Raw genomic sequence first — 19,280 nt, 5'->3', positions numbered from 1 at the left:
AGCTGGTAGTTCTCCTAGGAGAAGAGAAGCTGGTAGTTCTCCTAGGAGAAGAGAAGCTGGTAGTTCTCCTAGGAGAAGAGAAGCTGGTAGTCCTCCTAGGAGAAGAGAAGCTGGTAGTTCTCCTAGGAGAAGAGAAGCTGGTAGTTCTCCTAGGAGAAGAGAAGCTGGTAGTCCTCCTAGGAGAAGAGAAGCTGGTAGTCCTCCTAGGAGAGGGGACAGCAGCTCTACTGACAGCTAAACATGGATCTGTCTGCCAGCTCACAACCACTTAGGATCCCAAAAATTGCAGATTGGTTTAGTAGCCTATTATATAGTAATTACAACCATTTTAACTGTTGCGTAATGTAATTGTTTTGTAATATAGTGTGTTGTATCGCGATCAGTACAGTATAGTATATATGTGACACATATGACATGTAGGCTATATGACTTTCTGTTAACTGCTTTGAGAGAGAGGGAGAGAGAGTCAGTCTGATTACCTCCGCTGTCTGAAAACTCCTGTTTTCTGAACGATAGTTGACACATCGACGTACTATATGAAGACATTTCATCCTCTGATGTCTTAGTGTGTAATCCCCTGGGTCTTCTTGCTAATAACAACTGTTTTCTTCTTCTTTGAGGTGATTTTCGACCGTTTTCGACGCATTTATTTTGACATTCTGAACTACCGCAGAAATGTCAGAGCGCGTCACGTGATGATTCTAAACGAATCACGTTGTCAGGAATTGTCATCAGCCAATGAGATTGCGCATTTAGAGTTCAATCCCCCCCTTTTACTTTCACGATTGGTTGCTGATAAAAAGGAAATGACCATATTTGGATCCGACAGCGTTGCAGAGGAGAGAGAGAGCTTTCCAACGGTATATGTGATGACAGGCTGCAGACAGCGATCGCGGAGCAGCGCGATGATTTAGAACGCTAGGAGAAATCTACCGACGCTAACAGACAAAGTGTAGTAAAATGAAGACCTAAATGTGTATTTTTTGACCACAAGTCTGAAAGAAGACATGTTATTGAACACAAATAGCCGAAAATCTCAAAATTGACCAGTGAAAAAAAAAAACGATGTTTTTGCCTGCCGTGTCTCGCCTTAAGACTTTTCGACATACTTTACTATGACTTTTGTTGACTTTTTATTAATTAATGTTTAAAAACAGCAACAGTAGATTTGGCCATTCAATTAAAAACAACGAGAGTAAAGTCCCCACCAATATGTCTTATCATCTTTGTTCAGGCGCAGGCCATCTTCCAGAAGATTCTCCCTGAGGAGGAGTTCTGTCCTCCTGCCCCCAACCCTGAAGACATCGTCTACGACGGAGACAACAACTCGCCCTCTACACCAGGAGACGGAGAGACACTGGAGGGAGAGGAGGAGGAGACACCAGAGGGAGAAGAGAAGGTGGAGGGAGAAGAGAAGGAGGAGAAGGTGGAGGGAGAGGTAGCGAAGGAGGAGAAGGTGGAGGGAGAGGTAGAGAAGGAGGAGAAAGTGGAGGGAGAGGTAGAGAAGGAGGAGCAGAGTCTGCAGACTGAAGAGTAATAAAAGAGCAAAAATCTACAAACGTTCCACAGAAGCCAAAACCTGCTGCAGTGCATTGTGGGTTGAAGTTGCCTTCGTTTGTTGTTTTTATTATTTTTCTATGATTTATTATTTTTCTGCTTTCTGTCTTATTTAAATATTGTTAACTGTTTTTTTCTGTGGAAAAAATAAAGTGTCAACATGCTGCAACTGTCATCTGTTTATTTTGTAAGTATGTCTATAAAAGTCATAAAAAGTCATAGTTTAGTATGTCGACAAAAGTCATAAAAAGTCATAGTTTAGTATGTCTATAAAAGTCATCAGACGTCATAGTATAGTACGTTGGTCTAGATTTCTAGGCTATAATTTCACTGGATAACAATGAATGTTATATGTATGTATATGTATTTATTTTTATAACAGAGGATACTTGGAAAATATTGAACATATAAAAACAACTATGAAAGTCCCTTTATTACCTCATTATCACATGAAATGATAATGAGGTGTAAAGAATAAATAAATTAAAATAAAACTTTCCTCGACGGGGTTGCAGGTGCATCTGCGACAGTGACTCAGCATATTCCACGTGTTTCCTGTCATAGTTTGCCCTCTGTCTCTATCAGACACGTTCCCAAACTCTCACTGGAAGCCCCAAAATAGATTTTTATTATTGTAATTCTTAGGGGGGCTGAGATGAAATTTAGGGGGCTTGTAAGGTGTGCCGTTGTAAAGCGGCTGACGCTGAAAATAACAGCAACATTTTGTCAGATTTAGCTTCAAACTACAGTGAGGAAAATAAGTATTTGAACACCCTGCTATTTTGCAAGTTCTCCCACTTAGAAATCATGGAGGGGTCTGAAATTGTCATCGTAGGTGCATGTCCACTGGGAGAGACATAATCTAAAAGAAAAATCCAGAAATCACAATATATGATTTTTTAATTATTTATTTGTATAATACAGCTGCAAATAAGTATTTGAACACCTGTCTATCAGCTAGAATTCTGACCCTCAAAGACCTGTTAGTCTGCCTTTAAAATGTCCACCTCCACTCCACTTATTATCCTAAATTAGATGCACCTGTTTGAGGTCGTTAGCTGCATAAAGACACCTGTCCACCCCATACAATCAGTAAGAATCCAACTACTAACATGGCCAAGACCAAAGAGCTGTCCAAAGACACATAGACCACAAGGCTGGAAAGTAGTGGTGGGCAGATCGAGGCTTCGTGAAACAATGAAACAGTTGAAGCAAATGTGCCATATTGTGTCGAGGCTTCGAAACAATCCGACACCCGTCTCAACGATGACACCCAGTGGTCACTTGCAGGTGTTGATCTGAAACAACCTTGACAATGAGCCATTTTTTTATTATTGTATTTTTCTAATATGTAAAGCTTGTAACCTGTAGGCTCCTCACTGTGCATAATGTTATTTTGGTCATGACAAAAGAATATTAATAAAAGAAATCAAGCCACAATGTCTCAATTTTCTATAGATTTTTATTCAAAAATATCAATGTCCCAACAGTTTTTTATTATATTTTAAACAATGCATACCTTGCTTAGATGGCCCAGCAGTGTCAGTAGCAGGCCTAGGTACAGGGGGAATGCTACCATCCTCTGCACCCTGCAAAATGGCAGCATGAGTGCTCCTCAAATGGTGCATCATGGATGATGTATTGTTGCAAAAGGCTAGCTGCCGATCACAATACATACATCTCACTTTATTTTGGGTTTCCAAATGAAAATGCTCACCACCATTGTAGATCTGTGAAGCCTCCATTTCTATCTATCTATCTATCTATCTATCTATATCTATACATATATAGATATATACATATATATCTATATATCTATATCAATCTGTGTATCTATCTATCTATCTATCTATCTATCTATCTATCTATCTATCTGTGTATCTATATATGTATCTACCTATCAATATGTTAATGTGTCACTATGTATACTCTGTCTGTCTCTAGCCTATCAGTCAATGTGTAAATTTAAATGTAAGCCTAAATATAACTAAACAACTCGCACTATGAATGTCACTATATCACCAAAAATCCACTATCTCAAAATCAAACTCTCACAAAAACCCACGAGGTCAAGATGCGTTGACTTCACCTTTATACAGATGTGCGATTGTGTGTTCCCGACCCTGTCAATCAAACGCTGATTCATGCCACCTGTTGAAACACTTGTGAAACACTCCGATGTTTCATTTGGCCGTAGTCACGTGACATGGGTGTTTTGAATCACGCTTTGAATCAGTGTTTCGAAACATCTGCGCTTCGGGATCTCGACAAAGCTTCGGAACGTCAGTTTCACTTCAGCCATCCCTACTGGAAAGGGCTACGGGGAAATTGCCAAGCAGCTTGGTGAAAAAAGGTCCACTGTTGGAGCAATCATTAGAAAATGGAAGAAGCTAAACATGACTGTCAATCTCCCTCGGACTGGAGCTCCATGCAAGATCTCACCTCGTGGGGTCTCAATGATCCTAAGAAAGGTGAGAAATCATCCCAGAACGACACGGGAGGAGCTGGTCAATGACCTGAAAAGAGCTGGGACCACCGTTTCCAAGGTTACTGTTGGTAATACACTAAGACGTCATGGTTTGAAATCATGCATGGCATGGATGGTTCCCCGCTTAAACCAGCACATGTCCAGGCCCGTCTTAAGTATGACCATTTGGATGATCCAGAGGAGGCATGGGAGAAAGTCATGTGGTCAGATGAGACCAAAATAGAACTTTTTGGTCATAATTCCACTAACCGTGTTTGGAGGAAGAAGAATGATGAGTACCATCCCAAGAACACCATCCCTACTGTGAAGCATGGGGGGGGTAGCATCACGCTTTGGGGGTGTTTCTCTGCACATGGGACTGGGCGACTGCACTGTATTAAGGAGAGGATGACCGGGGCCATGTATTGCGAGATTTTGGGGAACAACCTCCTTCCCTCAGTTAGAGCATTGAAGATGGGTCGAGGCTGGGTCTTCCAACATGACAATGAGCCGAAGCACACAGCCAGGATAACCAAGGAGTGGCTCTGTAAGAAGCATATCAAGGTTCTGGCGGGGCCTAGCCAGTCTCCAGACCTAAACCCAATAGAGAATCTTTGGAGGGAGCTCAAACTCAGAAACCTGACTGATCTAGAGAAGATCTGTGTGGAGCAGTGGGCCAAAATCCCTCCTGCAGTGTGTGCAAACCTGGTGAAAAACTACAGGAAACGTTTGACCTCTGTACTTGCAAACAAAGGCTACTGTACCAAATATTAACATTGATTTTCTCAGGTGTTAAAATACTTATTTGCAGCTGTATCATACAAATAAATAATTAAAAAATCATACATTGTGATTTCTGGATGTTTTTTTTTAGCTTATGTCTCTCACAGTGGACATGCACCTACGATGACAATTTCAGACCCCTCCATGATTTCTAAGTGGGAGAACTTGCAAAATAGCTGGGTGTTCAAATACTTATTTTATCTAAATGTTGAATCTAAATGTTGAATCTAAATGTTGAATCTAAATGTTGAATCTAAATGTTGAATCTAAATGTTGAATCTAAATGTTGAATCTAAATGTTGAATCTAAATGTTGAATGTAAATGTTTCGGGTGGAACTAAATATTTAACTAAATGCAAATTCAAAATGCATCTCAGAACATTTAGATTTAACATTTAGGTGTAACATTTCATATGTGGATTTAACTATTTAAAGTATCTCTAAGTTGACAAATATTGTTGTAAATATGAAAAAAAGTGACCCACAAAAATTCATACCAGTTTTTTAAACATTGTTTGAAGCTAAATCGGACAACATGTTGCTGTTATTTTCTGTTTTATAAATGGCTCACCATACCAGCCCCCCTAGAGTCTAAAATCACCACTGCTTTTTAAGACTTTTTGAGCTGGAAAGCATGAGAAATCAACCGTACGGCTGTTACCAAGGCAACCCAACATAGAAATGTAGAAGTGATCTTTATGTGTGTGAGGCTTCAGGGTGTTACCCACAATCCCCAGGGAGAGACCACAGCTGCATGCTGGGAAACTAAAGGGTAACCTGACCCCCCCGCTGGTTTCTCTGAGAACATTTTCTCTGTTTCTACATTTCTTCTTAAATTCATATTTTAGGGTTTTATATAATAAGACGTCAGCACAGCTGTCCCAGAGCGATGTGGAAATGTTCAACATACACAAAATAAATCACCAGGAGAACCAGAACTGAAGCTGAGAGAAAGGTGGAGAAGAAGCTGAATAAACTGAGATGTTAACATGGAAAGGTTGTTCTGGGATCGTTTCCCACCAGTCACCTCTGCTCTCCCTTTTCTGCTTTTCCTAAACACAACCGTTTGTTTTACGTTATTTTATATATTTTACGTCTATATTTACGTTATTTTATATATTTTACGTCTATATTTACATTATTTTACGTCTATATTTACATTATTTTATACATTTTACGTCTATATTTACATTATTTTATATATTTTACGTCTATATTTACATTATTTTACGTCTATATTTACGTTATTTTATATATTTTACATCTATATTTACATTATTTTACGTCTATATTTACATTATTTTATATATTTTACGTCTATATTTACGTAATTTTATATATTTTATGTCTATATTTACGTTATTTTATATATTTGATGTCTATATTTACGTAATTTTATATATTTTACGTCTATATTTACATTATTTTACGTCTATATTTACATTTTATATATTTTACGTCTATATTTACAATATTTTACTTCTATATTTACGTTATTTTATATATTTGATGTCTATATTTACGTAATTTTATATATTTTATGTCTATATTTACGTAATTTTATATATTTTATGTCTATATTTACGTAATTTTATATATTTTACGTCTATATTTACATTATTTTACGTCTATATTTACGTTATTTTATATATTTTACGTCTATATTTACGTTATTTTATATATTTCCATCCATCCATCCATCCATCTTCGTCCGCTTATCCGGTGTCGGGTCGCGGGGGGAGCAGCTCCAGCAGGGGACCCCAAACTTCCCTTTCCCGAGCAACATTAACCAGCTCCGACTGGGGGATCCCGAGGCGTTCCCAGGCCAGGTTGGAGATATAATCCCTCCACCTAGTCCTGGGTCTTCCCCGAGGCCTCCTCCCAGCTGGACGTGCCTGGAACACCTCCCTAGGGAGGCGCCCAGGGGGCATCCTTACCAGATGCCCGAACCACCTCAACTGGCTCCTTTCGACGCAGCGAGCAGCGGCTCTACTCCGAGCTCCTCACGGATGACTGAGCTTCTCACCCTATCTCTAAGGGAGACGCCAGCCACCCTCCTGAGGAAACCCATTTCGCCGCTTGTACCCTGGATCTCGTTCTTTCGGTCATGACCCAGCCTTCATGACCATAGGTGAGGGTAGGAACGAAAACTGACCCCGGTAGATCGAGAGCTTTGCCTTCTGGCTCAGCTCTCTTTTTCGTCACAACGGTGCGATAGATTGAATGCAATACCGCACCCGCTGCGCCCGATTCTCCGACCAATCTCCCGCTCCATTGTCCCTCACTCGCGAACAAAACCCCAAGGTACTTGAACTCCTTCACTTGGGGTAAGGACTCATTCCCTACCTGGAGAAGGCATTCCATCGGTTTCCTGCTGAGAACCATGGCCTCCGATTTAGAGGTGCTGATCCTCATCCCAACCGCTTCACACTCGGTTGCGAACCGATCCAGTGAGTGCTGAAGGTCGCAGGCCGATGATGCCATCAGGACCACATCATCTGCAAAGAGCAGCGATGAGATCCCCAGCCCACCAAACTGCAACCCTCCCCACCCCGACCACGCCTCGATATCCTGTCCATAAATATTACAAACAGGATTGGTGACAAAAGCACAGCCCTGGCGGAGGCCAACCCTCACCTGAAACGAGTCCGACTTACTACCGAGAACCCGGACACAGCTCTCACTTTGGTCATACAGAGATTGGATGGCCCTGAGTAGAGACCCCTCACCCCATACTCCCGCAGCACCTCCCACAGTATCTCCCGGGGACCCGGTCATCGCCTTCTCCAAATCCACAAAACACATGTAGACCGGTTGGGCATACTCCCAGGCTCCCTCCAGGATCCTTGCGAGAGTGAAGAGCTGGTCCGTTGTTCCACGACCAGGACGGAATCCGCATTGTTCCTCCTCAACCCGAGGTTCGACTATCGGCCGAACCCTCCTTTCCAGCACCTTGGAGTAGACTTTACCAGGGAGGCTGAGAAGTGTGATACCCCTATAATTGGCACACACCCTCTGGTCCCCCTTTTAAAAAGAGGAACCACCACCCCAGTCTGCCACTCCTTTGGCACCGTCCCAGACTTCCACGCAATGTTGAAGAGGCGTGTCAACCAGGACAACCCCTCCACACCCAGAGCCTTGAGCATTTCTGGACGGATCTCATCAATCCCCGGGCTTTGCCACTGTGTAGTTGTTTGACTACATCAGTGACTTCCGCCTGGGAAATCGACGACAATCCCCGTTATCCTCCAGCTCTGCCTCTAACATAGAGGGCGATTAGTCGGATTCAGGAGTTCCTCAAAGTGCTCCCTCCACCGCCCTATTACCTCCTCAGTGGAGGTCAACAGTGTCCCATCCTTACTGTACACAGCTTGGATGGTTCCCCCCCCTCCTGAGGTGGCGAACAGTTTTCCAGAAACACTTTGGTGCCGACCGAAAGTCCTTCTCCATGTCTTCTCCAAACTTCTCCCACACCCGCTGCTTTGCCTCTTTCACGGCAGAGGCTGCAGCCCTTCGGGCCCTTCGGTACCCTGCAACCGCCTCCGGAGTCCTCCGAGATAACATATCCCGGAAGGACTCCTTCTTCAGTCGGACGGCTTCCCTGACCACTGGTGTCCACCACGGTGTTCGTGGGTTACCGCCCCTTGAGGCACCTAAGATCCTAAGACCACAGCTCCTCCCGCAGCTTCAGCAATGGAAACTTTGAACATTGTCCACTCGGGTTCAATGCCCCCAGCCTCCACAGGGATGCACGAAAAGCTCCGCCCGGAGGTGTGAGTTGAAAGTCTGTCGGACAGGGGCCTCCTCCAGACGTTCCCAATTTACCCGCACTACGTTTGGGCTTACCAGGTCTGTCCAGAGTCTTCCCCACCCCTGACCCAACTCACCACCAGATGGTGATCGGTTGACAGCTCTGCCCCTCTCTTCACCCGAAAGTGTCCAAAACATACGGCCTCAGATCAGATGAAACGATTATGAAATCGATCATTGACCTTCGGCCTAGGGTGCTCTGGTACCAGGTACACTTATGAGCATCCCTATGTTCGAACATGGTGTTCGTTATAGACAATCCATGACTAGCACAGAAGTCCAACAACAAACAACCACTCTGGTTTAGATCAGGGAGGCCGTTCCTCCCAATCACGCCTCCAGGTGTCTCCATCATTGCCCACGTGTGCGTTGAAGTCCCCCAGCAGAACAATGGAGTCCCCACTGGAGCCCCATGCAGGACTCCAGTCAAGGTCTCCAAGAAGGCCGAATACTCCGAACTCCTGTTTGGTGCATATGCACAAACAACAGTCAGAGTTTTCCCCCACAACCCGCAGGCGAGGGAGGCGACCCTCTCGTCCACGGGGTAAACTCCAACACAGCGGCGCCAGCCGGGGCTTGTGAGTATCCCCACACCCGCCCGGGCGCCTCACAGCCTGGGCAACTCCGGAGAAGAAAAGAGTCCAACCCCTATCCAGGAGTATGGTTCCAGAACCGAGACTGTGCGTAGAGGTAAGCCCCACCAGATCTAACCGGTAGCGCTCCACCTCCCGCACCAGTTCCGGCTCCTTCCCCACAGAGAGGTGACGTTCCACGCCCCCAGAGCCAGCGTCTGCCGCCCGGGTCTGGTCCGCCGAGGCCCCTGACCTTCACTGCCACCCATGTGGCATCGCACCCGACCCCAACGGTTCCTCCCACAGGTGGTGGGCCCATGGGCTGGAGAGATGGGAGCCACGTAGCTTGTTCGGGCTGTGCCCGGCCGGGCTCCGTGGCAAACCCGCCACCAGGCGCCGCCGACGAGCCCGCCGCCTGGGCCTGGCTCCAGACGGGGCCCCGGCTTCCTCCGGGCAGGGTCACTCCATCTCTACCTTGCTTCTTCATTGGGGTTTTTGAACCATTCTTTGTCTGGCCCCTCACCTGAGACCACTTTGCCTTGGGAGACCCTACCAGGAGCACAAAGCTCCAGACAACACAGCCCTCAGGTTCACAGAGACACACAAACCTCTCCACCACGATAAGGTGATGGTTCACGGAGAAGATTTATATATTTTACGTCTATATTTACATTATTTTACATATTTGATGTCTATATTTACGTTATTTTATATATTTTACGTCTATAGTTACGTAATTTTATATATTTTACGTCTATATTTACATTATTTTACGTCTATATTTACATTATTTTATAAATTTTACGCATGGATGTATTAAGAGAATATATTTTACGTCAATATTTACGCTATTTTACGTCTATATTTACGTACAATCTAACGTCATAAGTTATATTTTACGTCTTACGCTGAAGGACATGCCACTTAAAAATCTAACTCCTACTGACTCCCCTTTAATGAAAAGGTTGTTGGTTTGAAACCAGCAGGAACCGGTTTGAGTCCAACTGGTGGCCCGCGGCCCGAACACGGCCCCTCAGATTAACATCCTAATAATAGTTATATATATTATAGTTTACGTTCTCAATAACTCCAAAACACGGGAATCTGTTTCTCTTGATTTTATAAACTATTTAATGATGAAGGAACTTTATGTCGACAACGCGACAAAAGTTGTCAAAAAAGCCACAAAAATTACCAAAAAATTTGACAAATGCACATGCAGTAAGACAGTCAAAGATATTGGACCCTTTCAAAATAAAAGCATGTGAATAATGAAATGTCTGGCTCTCAATTTGGGTTTCTTTCAACCAAACAAAATAAAATCATGTTGATGGTTCCCTACAGCGCTCCTCAAAAGATCAATACATCATCAGTTCACTACACTGACAGTTTGGGGGTTTTTATTCAATTGTAGTTTGAAGAAAAAAAATTGTTAAAATGTTTAATAAAAAGTATAAAAAAAAAAAAAAAATTTTAATTAGACAAATGCAACATTGCAGTAAAAAAGTAAAATATCGTTTTTCAAAATAAAAGCATGTGAATGAAGTACATTTCTGTCTGGGTGTGAATCCTATTTCTTAAAGAAGTTAGTTTGACTCCTTGTTACCGATTGTTGGGTTAGTTTTCTCTGAATGTTTGGAGGATTTTGTGACTCGGTGCTCTGCTGCCTCCTGCTGGCCAACACACTCTACTGCACCTCCAGGGGGGTGGACACAATAACGGGAACACGTGGAGCGGTAGTCCAGATGGGTTATTATTCTATTCATTTACTTCAAGTTTAAATCTGTTCATACCAACTGTGTGTGAAGATGCTGAAGGTTTCTGCACCAAACTCTGGGTCATTTTAGGAGTATTTAAGGACATTTCTGTTTAACTTTCATCTAAATGGTTAAAGTGCCCATATTATGAAAGTAGCTAAAACAGAGAGCTGAACACAGGGTGAAAAGAGGAGCTGCAGCAATGTGCAGTACAACTAAAATATGGTGTTTTTTGATAATTAAACCATGTAAACCTATTCTGGTACAACCTTAAAATACAATTATGAACCTGAATATGAGAATAATATGGGAGCTTTAAAAGGTTTTACTCGTAAATACTACTTTCCTTAAAGTAGATTTAGGTTCAGACCTGAATCTGACCGGCTGCCTCGGCTCCAAACTAAGCGATGCCAGTGTGTGTGTGTGTGTGTGTTTAACTGAAGTCTGATGTCAGTGTGTGTGTGTGTGTGTGTGTGTTTAACTGAAGTCTGATGCCAGTGTGTGTGTGTGTGTGTGTGTGTGTTTAACTGAAGTCTGATGCCAGTGTGTGTGTGTGTGTGTGTGTTTAACTGAAGTCTGATGCCAGTGTGTGTGTGTGTGTGTGTGTGTGTTTAACTGAAGTCTGATGCCAGTGTGTGTTTGTGTGTGAAGTCTGATGTGCCAGTGTGTGTGTGTGTGTGTGTGTGTTTAACTGAAGTCTGATGCCAGTGTGTGTGTGTGTGTGTGTGTGTGTGTGTGTGTGTGTGTGTGTGTGTGTGTTTAACTGAAGTCTGATGTCTGTGTGTGTGTGTGTGTGTGTTTAACTGAAGTCTGATGTCAGTGTTTGTGTGTGTGTGTTTAACTGAAGTCTGATGTCAGTGTGTGTGTGTGTGTGTGTGTTTAACTGAAGTCTGATGTCAGTGTGTGTGTGTGTGTGTGTGTGTGTGTTTAACTGAAGAAGAGAAATAATGAAGGGTGGAGCCTGGGTGGACTTTAACGTTTTTATTGTTGTCATGGAGACGTGGGGGGGTCAGGTTACAGACGGCGACCACGGCGACCACCCTTCCTCCTGGTGGAGTCTGACGGGATCGGAGTCACATCCTCTAAACACACAGCAGAAGAAGAAACAGGGATCAGAGTGTGTCTCTAGGAGTGTGTGTGTCTCAGACACAGCAGAAGAAGAAACAGGGTCTCTAGGTGTGTGTGTCTCTAGGTGTGTGTGTGTGTGTCTCTAGGTGTGTGTGTGTGTGTCTCTAGGTGTGTGTGTGTGTGTCTCTAGGTGTGTGTGTGTGTGTCTCTAGGTGTGTGTGTGTGTGTCTCTAGGTGTGTGTGTGTGTCTCTAGGTGTGTGTGTGTGTCTCTAGGTGTGTGTGTCTCTAGGTGTGTGTGTGTGTCTCTAGGTGTGTGTGTGTGTCTCTAGGAGTGTGTGTGTGTCTCTAGGAGTGTGTGTGTGTCTCTAGGAGTGTGTGTGTGTCTCTAGGAGTGTGTGTCTGTGTGTCCTCTCACCGATGCGTCCGATCTTCATCCCAGAGCGAGCCAGAGCTCTGAGAGCAGACTGAGCTCCTGGACCGGGAGTCTTGGTCCTGAAACACAGCAGAACCACATCGGTTAACCTCCACCAATCAGCTACTTCTGATCAATAACTCCACCAATCAGCTACTTCTGATCAATAACTCCACCAATCAGCTACTTCTGATCAATAACTCCACCAATCAGCTACTTCTGATCAATAACTCCACCAATCAACTACTTCTGATCAATAACTCCACCAATCAACTACTTCTGATCAATAACTCCACCAATCAGCAACTTCTGCATCTCATTAATAACTTCTGATCAATAACCAACATTGACTCATCTTTGCACTTATCTCCAAACACTGATGCAACTTCATTCAGACTTTGGTTAAATTACAGTCTGTCAGATATTAATCTAGTTAATCTGATGGGAGTTAAAACCTGATTGATCACGTGACCTGGTAATCGATCACGTGACCTGGTAATCGATCACGTGACCTGCTGATGGATCACGTGACCTGGTGATGAAAGCACCTATATTTGCTGCTTTGTCAAATAACACAATGTGAGTGTGTGGGGAGACTTCCCCGCCCTAAAATCAGCTGTTGAGTGTACCAGGAAACTGGGAACTTCCCAAAAGGCCAGATGCAAAAAAACAGTCCATTAACCCATTAACCAATTAACCGCCTCCATTTCATTACTGCTGACTCAGTGATGGAGCAACAGAGAAACCAATCAGCTTCTAGTCCAAAGACAAATAAAACTACAACTCGTACTGCCTAAAACTATCAGTTACTGGAGTTATTTTATAGGATATTTAATAACATGTAAACACAGCAGACAGACAGTAAGACAGACAGGTCTGTCCATATATATATATATATATATATATATATATATATATATATATATATATATATATATATATATATATATATATATATATATATATATATATATATATATATATATATATATATATATATATATATATATATATATATATACATATATATATACATATATATATATATATATACACATATATATATATATACACACATATATATATATATATACACATATATATATATATATACACACATATATACACACACACACACATATATACACACACTACCGGTCAAAAGTTTGGGGTCACTTAGAAATTTCCATTCCAGACAGAATACCAGCTGAGATCAGTTGTATTTTTTTTAACCAGGGCAGCAGTTTTCAGATTACATTATGTGTTTACATAATTGCAAAATGGTTCTCGACTGTTGTAGAAAGAAGTGTCTGAAGAAATGCTTGAAATCCATGTTTTTTGGTCTAAACGTCATACCCAAATTAAAAGTGGTACAGCTCCCATATACTTTGACACCCAGGGGTGTGCCTGATATCATTGGAAAGGTGATTGATGTGGGTTTGTTTGTGTATTTGAGAAGTGTTGTATTTTGTAGTTTTTTGGCTTTTTTCTTTGCACTTTTCAAATAGACATAAAAAAACGCACAGACATATCTGTAGAAAAGAAATCATATAAAATCCATTTTTTGAGTCTTTTGGTGTCTGGATTGTTTCTGTAGTAAGCTGAGACGTGGCTAATGCTGTGTTGTCTGTCACCTGTCAGATGTGTTTACAGCAGTGTATTTTAATCACTTTACAGATGTATGACTTGGACAGAATTAAACACCTCCATTCTAGCCTCTGTAACTCTGTGTCAGTAAGGCCTAGAATCACCCTGACACTTGTAACAAAACTTGAGAATGTTTCCTTTCCAATGATATCAGGCACACCCCTGAGTGTCAAAGTATATGGGAGCTGTACTACTTTTTAATTTGGGTATGACGTTTAGACCAAAAACATGGATTTCAAGCATTTCTTCAGCCACTTCTTTCTACAACAGTCGAGAACCATTTAGCAATTATGTAAACACATAATGTAATCTGAAAACTGCTGCTCTGATTAAAAAAACAATACAACTGATCTCAGCAGGTATTCTGTCTGGAATGGAAACTTCTAAGTGACCCCAAACTTTTGACCGGTAGTGTATATATAAAAAAAAAGTCTGTGTGTGTGTGTGTGTGTGTGTGTACCTGTTGCCCCCGGTAGCCCTCAGCTTGATGTGCAGTGTGTGTGTGTGTGTGTGTGTGTGTGTACCTGTTGCCCCCGGTAGCCCTCAGCTTGATGTGCAGTGTGTGTGTGTGTGTGTGTGTGTGTGTGTGTGTGTACCTGTTGCCCCCGGTAGCCCTCAGCTTGATGTGCAGTGTGTGTGTGTGTGTGTGTGTGTGTGTGTGTGTGTGTGTGTACCTGTTGCCCCCGGTAGCCCTCAGCTTGATGTGCAGTGTGTGTGTGTGTGTGTGTGTGTGTGTGTGTGTGTGCAGTGTGTGTGTGTGTGTGTGTGTGTGTGTGTGTGTGTGTACCTGTTGCCCCCCAGTAGCCCTCAGCTTGATGTGTGTGTGTGTGTGTGTGTGTGTGTGTGTGTGTGTGTGTGTGTGTGTACCTGTTGCCCCCGGTAGCCCTCAGCTTGATGTGCAGTGTGTGTGTGTGTGTGTGTGTGTGTGTGTGTGTGTGTGTGCAGTGTGTGTGTGTGTGTGTGTGTGTGTGCTTGTTGTGCAGCTTGATGTGTGTGTGTGTGTGTGTGTGTGTGTGTGTGTACCTGTTGCCCCCGGTAGCCCTCAGCTTGATGTGCAGTGTGTGTGTGTGTGTGTGTGTGTGTGTGTGTGTGTGTACCTGTTGCCCCTGTTGCCCCGGTAGCCCCCAGCTTAGCCCTCAGCCCTCAGCTTGATGTGTGTGTGTGTGTGTGTGTGTGTGTGTGTGTGTGTGTGTGTGTGTACCTGTTGCCCCCGGTAGCCCTCAGCTTGATGTGCAGTGTGTGATGTGTGTGTGTCTTTGTGCGTACCTGAGCCACGCCCTCCTGAGTGCCGTGATGCCAACATGGCCACGCCCTGGCGCGCACGGTGACGACTCGTCTCTGTCGGCCTTCACCTTCATGCCGCCGGTCACGCGGCAGATCGTCTCCCTGGAAACACACCGGCCAATCAGAACACAGGTACAACAACACTGCTTTACCGGGAGACTGAAAGACAAGTTCTGCTGCCTCTTCAATGACTAAAAGTCTGAATATTTTAGATCAAATAGCTGAAATATTTACAGTAAAACTGTCTTAAGATTCAGACTTTAAGTCTGAACATTACAGCTAAAAACTCAAGACTATTATGGAGGAAAGCTGGAATATTAAAGACAAAGTCAGAGATACAGGCAGCCATGAGTGTTAGTCTGTGTGAGTGTCTCTGTGTGAGTCTATTCAGGGAGAAAGATGAAGTATGTGGGTTCCAGAGACGAGGAGGAGAAATTAAGAGATTCAGACTATTAAGTCTAGATGAAGAGTTTAAGTAAATTACAGCAAAAAAACTCAGAATAAGTTAAGACTAATATGGCAGAAAGCTGGAATATTAAGACAAAAAGTCAGAAATACAGACAGCTATGAGTGTGTCTCTCTACATATGTGTAAAAGTGTGTGATGAGAGAGAAAGATGAACATTTCTCTTAGTTCCAGCGAGAAGAAGAAGAGGAGAAGAAGAGGACGAGAAGAAGAAGAAGAGGAGGAGGAGGAGGGAGGGAGCCTTACTTTCCGGAGAGGTCAGTGACGTGGACGAAGGTGTCGTTGAAGGAGGCGAAGATGTGGCAGACTCCGAACACGTTCTCTCCTTCAGCTACCTGAGGACCCAGACTGATCACCTGCTCCTCCTTCTTTTCCTTCCCTTTACGAGGAGCCATCGTCTGCAACACACACACACACACATTATAATACAGTCACATGCTTACATTAGATTACACAAACACACAGCACATAACCGTTAGATTATAATACACCAGCCACACACACAGAGACACACACCACATATTAACACACTTAGATTATAATACACCAGCCACACACACAGAGACACACACCACATATTAACACACTTAGATTATAATACACCAGCCACACACACAGAGACACACACCACATATTAACACACTTAGATTATAATACACCAGCCACACACACAGAGACACACACCACATATTAACACACTTAGATTATAATACACCAGCCAACCAAACACACTTTCTTTCTGAGTTTGTCGCTTGGTCTGTCTTTTCCTTGTCTCTGTGTGTGTGTGTCTCTGTGTCTGTCTGTCTGTGTGTGTGTGTGTGTCTCTGTGAGTGTGTGTGTATGCATCTCTGTCTGTGAGTGTGTGTGTCTTTGTGTGTGTGTGAGTCTGTGTGTGTGTGTGTGTCTGTGTGTGTGTGTGTGTGTGTGTGAGTGTGTGTGTGTGTCTGTATGCATCTCTGTGTGTGTTCCTTCCCTACGAGGAGCCATCATCTGGGAAACCAAAGCTTAAATCTAACTTTATCCAGGGGTCCCCACGTTTAAAGGCTTTCAGACCATTTAGAGTTAATGTAATACTTCGGCCTCACTAATAAAAGCATACAGGACGTTACAGAATACCTTCAGACTGTCCTGATATTTTCAGAATAAAAGTCTGAATATTTTGCGGGGGAAAAATGCATTGAGTTTGGTTGGTGCCCGAGTTAGTGTCCATTTAAAGACAAAAGTCAGTTTACAGTCTAGTATGACTCCTTTATTAGAGCTTTTATGGAAGATCTTCATTTATATAGACTAAATCAAACCTAACAGGTGATTTATGTTTTGATTCTTCACCAACATTAACACAACTGACGGATACAGCTCCAGCCTGCACCCAACACCATCCGCAAAACTCACATTTTAACTCAAACTATACGTCTGAACAGCATTTGTCAAAAATAAAGGCTTATGGACACACTGTACAACCTGCATTAATTATAATTAAATATGTATTATTGGCATTTTCACTCTGCAGACTGTCAGCTAGCTGATGTTAGCATCTCCTGCCCTGCTGTCAGACTGTTGCCTGTCTTCTACCACACCTGTCCTGCGTTTGGAGTTTTATATCTAACATTAGACGAGGTCAAAGTGATCTTCAGTCTGTCCGGTAATGGATCTACCGGCTTAAAGTGCCCACATGGTGGGTTACAATCCGGCTAACCTACACCAATGCTAACAGAGATGCTAACAGACTTCAGTTATTAAAAATCAGGAACTTTAATGACTGAAACGGAGTCTAAACTATTACACATGTTGAGTGTTTAAGACCACTGTAAGAAGGTTAGATGCACACCAAATATAACAGAACAGTTTAACAAATTACGGTTAAAATCTCAAAAGTTGCCATTTCCTTAAAATCAGCTAAGAGATGCATTGAGTTTGGTTGGTGCCCGAGTTAGTGTCCGTTTAAAGACACAAAAGGCAGTTTACACTCTAGCATTACTCATTTATTAGAGCTTTTATGGAAGATCTTAACTTATAGAGACTAAATCAAACCTAACAGGTGATTTATGTTTAGCTTCTCCACCAACATTAACACAACTGACGGATACAGCTCCAGCATGTACCAAACTCCATCCGCAAAACACACATTTTAACAGAAATCTCAAAAGTTGCTTTTTGCTCAAATCAGCCAAAAAATGCATTGAGTTTGGTTGGTGCCAGAGTTTAAAACTGCATTTAAACCAGCAGGGATGTCCAGTTAAGACTGAATGTAAGTGAACTAGCAGCTACACGTTAAGTTTGATCATAGATACATATTTGGGCTGATAGCAGATCGATAAACTGCGCGCGAGCCAAACGAACAGGTGAGATAGTTTCAAGTCTCGCGTGAAAATAATTTCACTTGCTTTGCTTTCAACTGTTTATACACCAAATAACTGACCCTGCAGACTTTTAATAGTGAATGAAATAAATAGGGAGTCTCTCCGTTCGGAGATAAAATGGCGACATGTTGCAGCGCACACACAGAAACATGGAGAGAAAAACGTCTAAAATCGGACATTAAGTTTCACTCAGAGACACAATTTCCCCGCGAACACAAACTATAATCATCACACATCACACTCAGACACATTAAATAGTCGGATGTTCACCTGAAAAGCAGATTAAAGTCGGATTACAGTGAGAGGAGAACTCACCGCTGTGTGTCTCTATACGAAGCAGAAACAAGAAAGGAAAGAACTTCCGCTTCCGGGGCCAAAGATGACGTCTCCTTGACGCGTTCAAGCCGTTCAAGCGCGGGAAGAAACTGCTGCTGCCGCCTAGCGGTCACTACAGGTAACACACGGTCTCGTTTATATATAATATACTATAAACATTATAAAATATATAGTTATAGATAAAATATACTTTATTTTTTAATTTACATATAATATTTATAATATTATTCTGTTAACGTTTTATGTATTTTTAATTTGAATTAAAATGTAATAAATAAATAAAAAATAACTAAACAAATGAAAAAATTAAAATTAATAATTTGGAGAAAATTGTACACTGTGATGTAGTTACTAAAACTGAATTATTTATTCTAATTACATGTGTCTACAGGAAACACAAAGTCCTAAATTTCTTAGTTTAATATATGTATTATTATAAAAAAATATATTAATTTCCTTAATGTATAAATATCATATTTATAATATTTGTTAGAGTACTTTATACTCTTCCACCACAGTTAAATTACTTTAATGAGGGTGGACTAAATAACAGAAACACCTCCATGAACGTTTGTTGATATATTTTAATAAAAGTCAAACTAACTTCATCAGTTCATCTGCTCTGACTGTGTCATCAATATTAAACATTAATCTCTGAAAGGTTGTTACAGGTGAGACACAAATTAACAGTCCAATAGTATTACATGTTTCACCTTTAAATGCTATCAATGAGAAACCTCACACCAGAGGTGTCAAAAGTA

The 19,280-nt window shown here is 42.2% G+C and overlaps 2 protein-coding genes across 2 annotated transcripts in view; one reads left to right on the top strand and one right to left on the bottom strand.

Moving 5' to 3' along the window:
* Positions 1 to 1,537, top strand: part of chm (CHM Rab escort protein) — a 45,183-nt gene extending 43,646 nt beyond the window's left edge. Inside the window, exon 17 of the mRNA XM_028594628.1 lies at positions 1,235 to 1,537. Within this exon, the coding sequence (XP_028450429.1) occupies positions 1,235 to 1,537 (303 nt within the window). The remainder of the gene's footprint in view (positions 1 to 1,234) is intronic.
* Positions 1,538 to 11,912: 10,375 nt separating this feature from the next.
* On the bottom strand, positions 11,913 to 18,606 carry rps14 (ribosomal protein S14). Its single transcript, XM_028595461.1, has 6 exons — positions 18,499 to 18,606; positions 16,070 to 16,221; positions 15,394 to 15,460; positions 15,276 to 15,355; positions 12,431 to 12,507; positions 11,913 to 12,028 (listed from the first exon to the last, which is right to left on the bottom strand). Exons 2-6 carry the CDS (start codon positions 16,216 to 16,218, stop codon positions 11,961 to 11,963), a joined length of 441 nt encoding a protein of 146 aa, XP_028451262.1. The 5' UTR covers positions 16,219 to 16,221; positions 18,499 to 18,606; the 3' UTR covers positions 11,913 to 11,960.
* Between the last annotated feature and the right edge of the window lie 674 nt (positions 18,607 to 19,280).

This window comes from Perca flavescens, chromosome 13 (assembly GCF_004354835.1).
Source record: "Perca flavescens isolate YP-PL-M2 chromosome 13, PFLA_1.0, whole genome shotgun sequence".
NCBI lineage: Eukaryota > Metazoa > Chordata > Actinopteri > Perciformes > Percidae > Perca > Perca flavescens.
The sequence above is the reverse complement of the archived record's forward strand: the minus strand, read 5'-3'. Positions and strand labels throughout refer to the sequence as shown.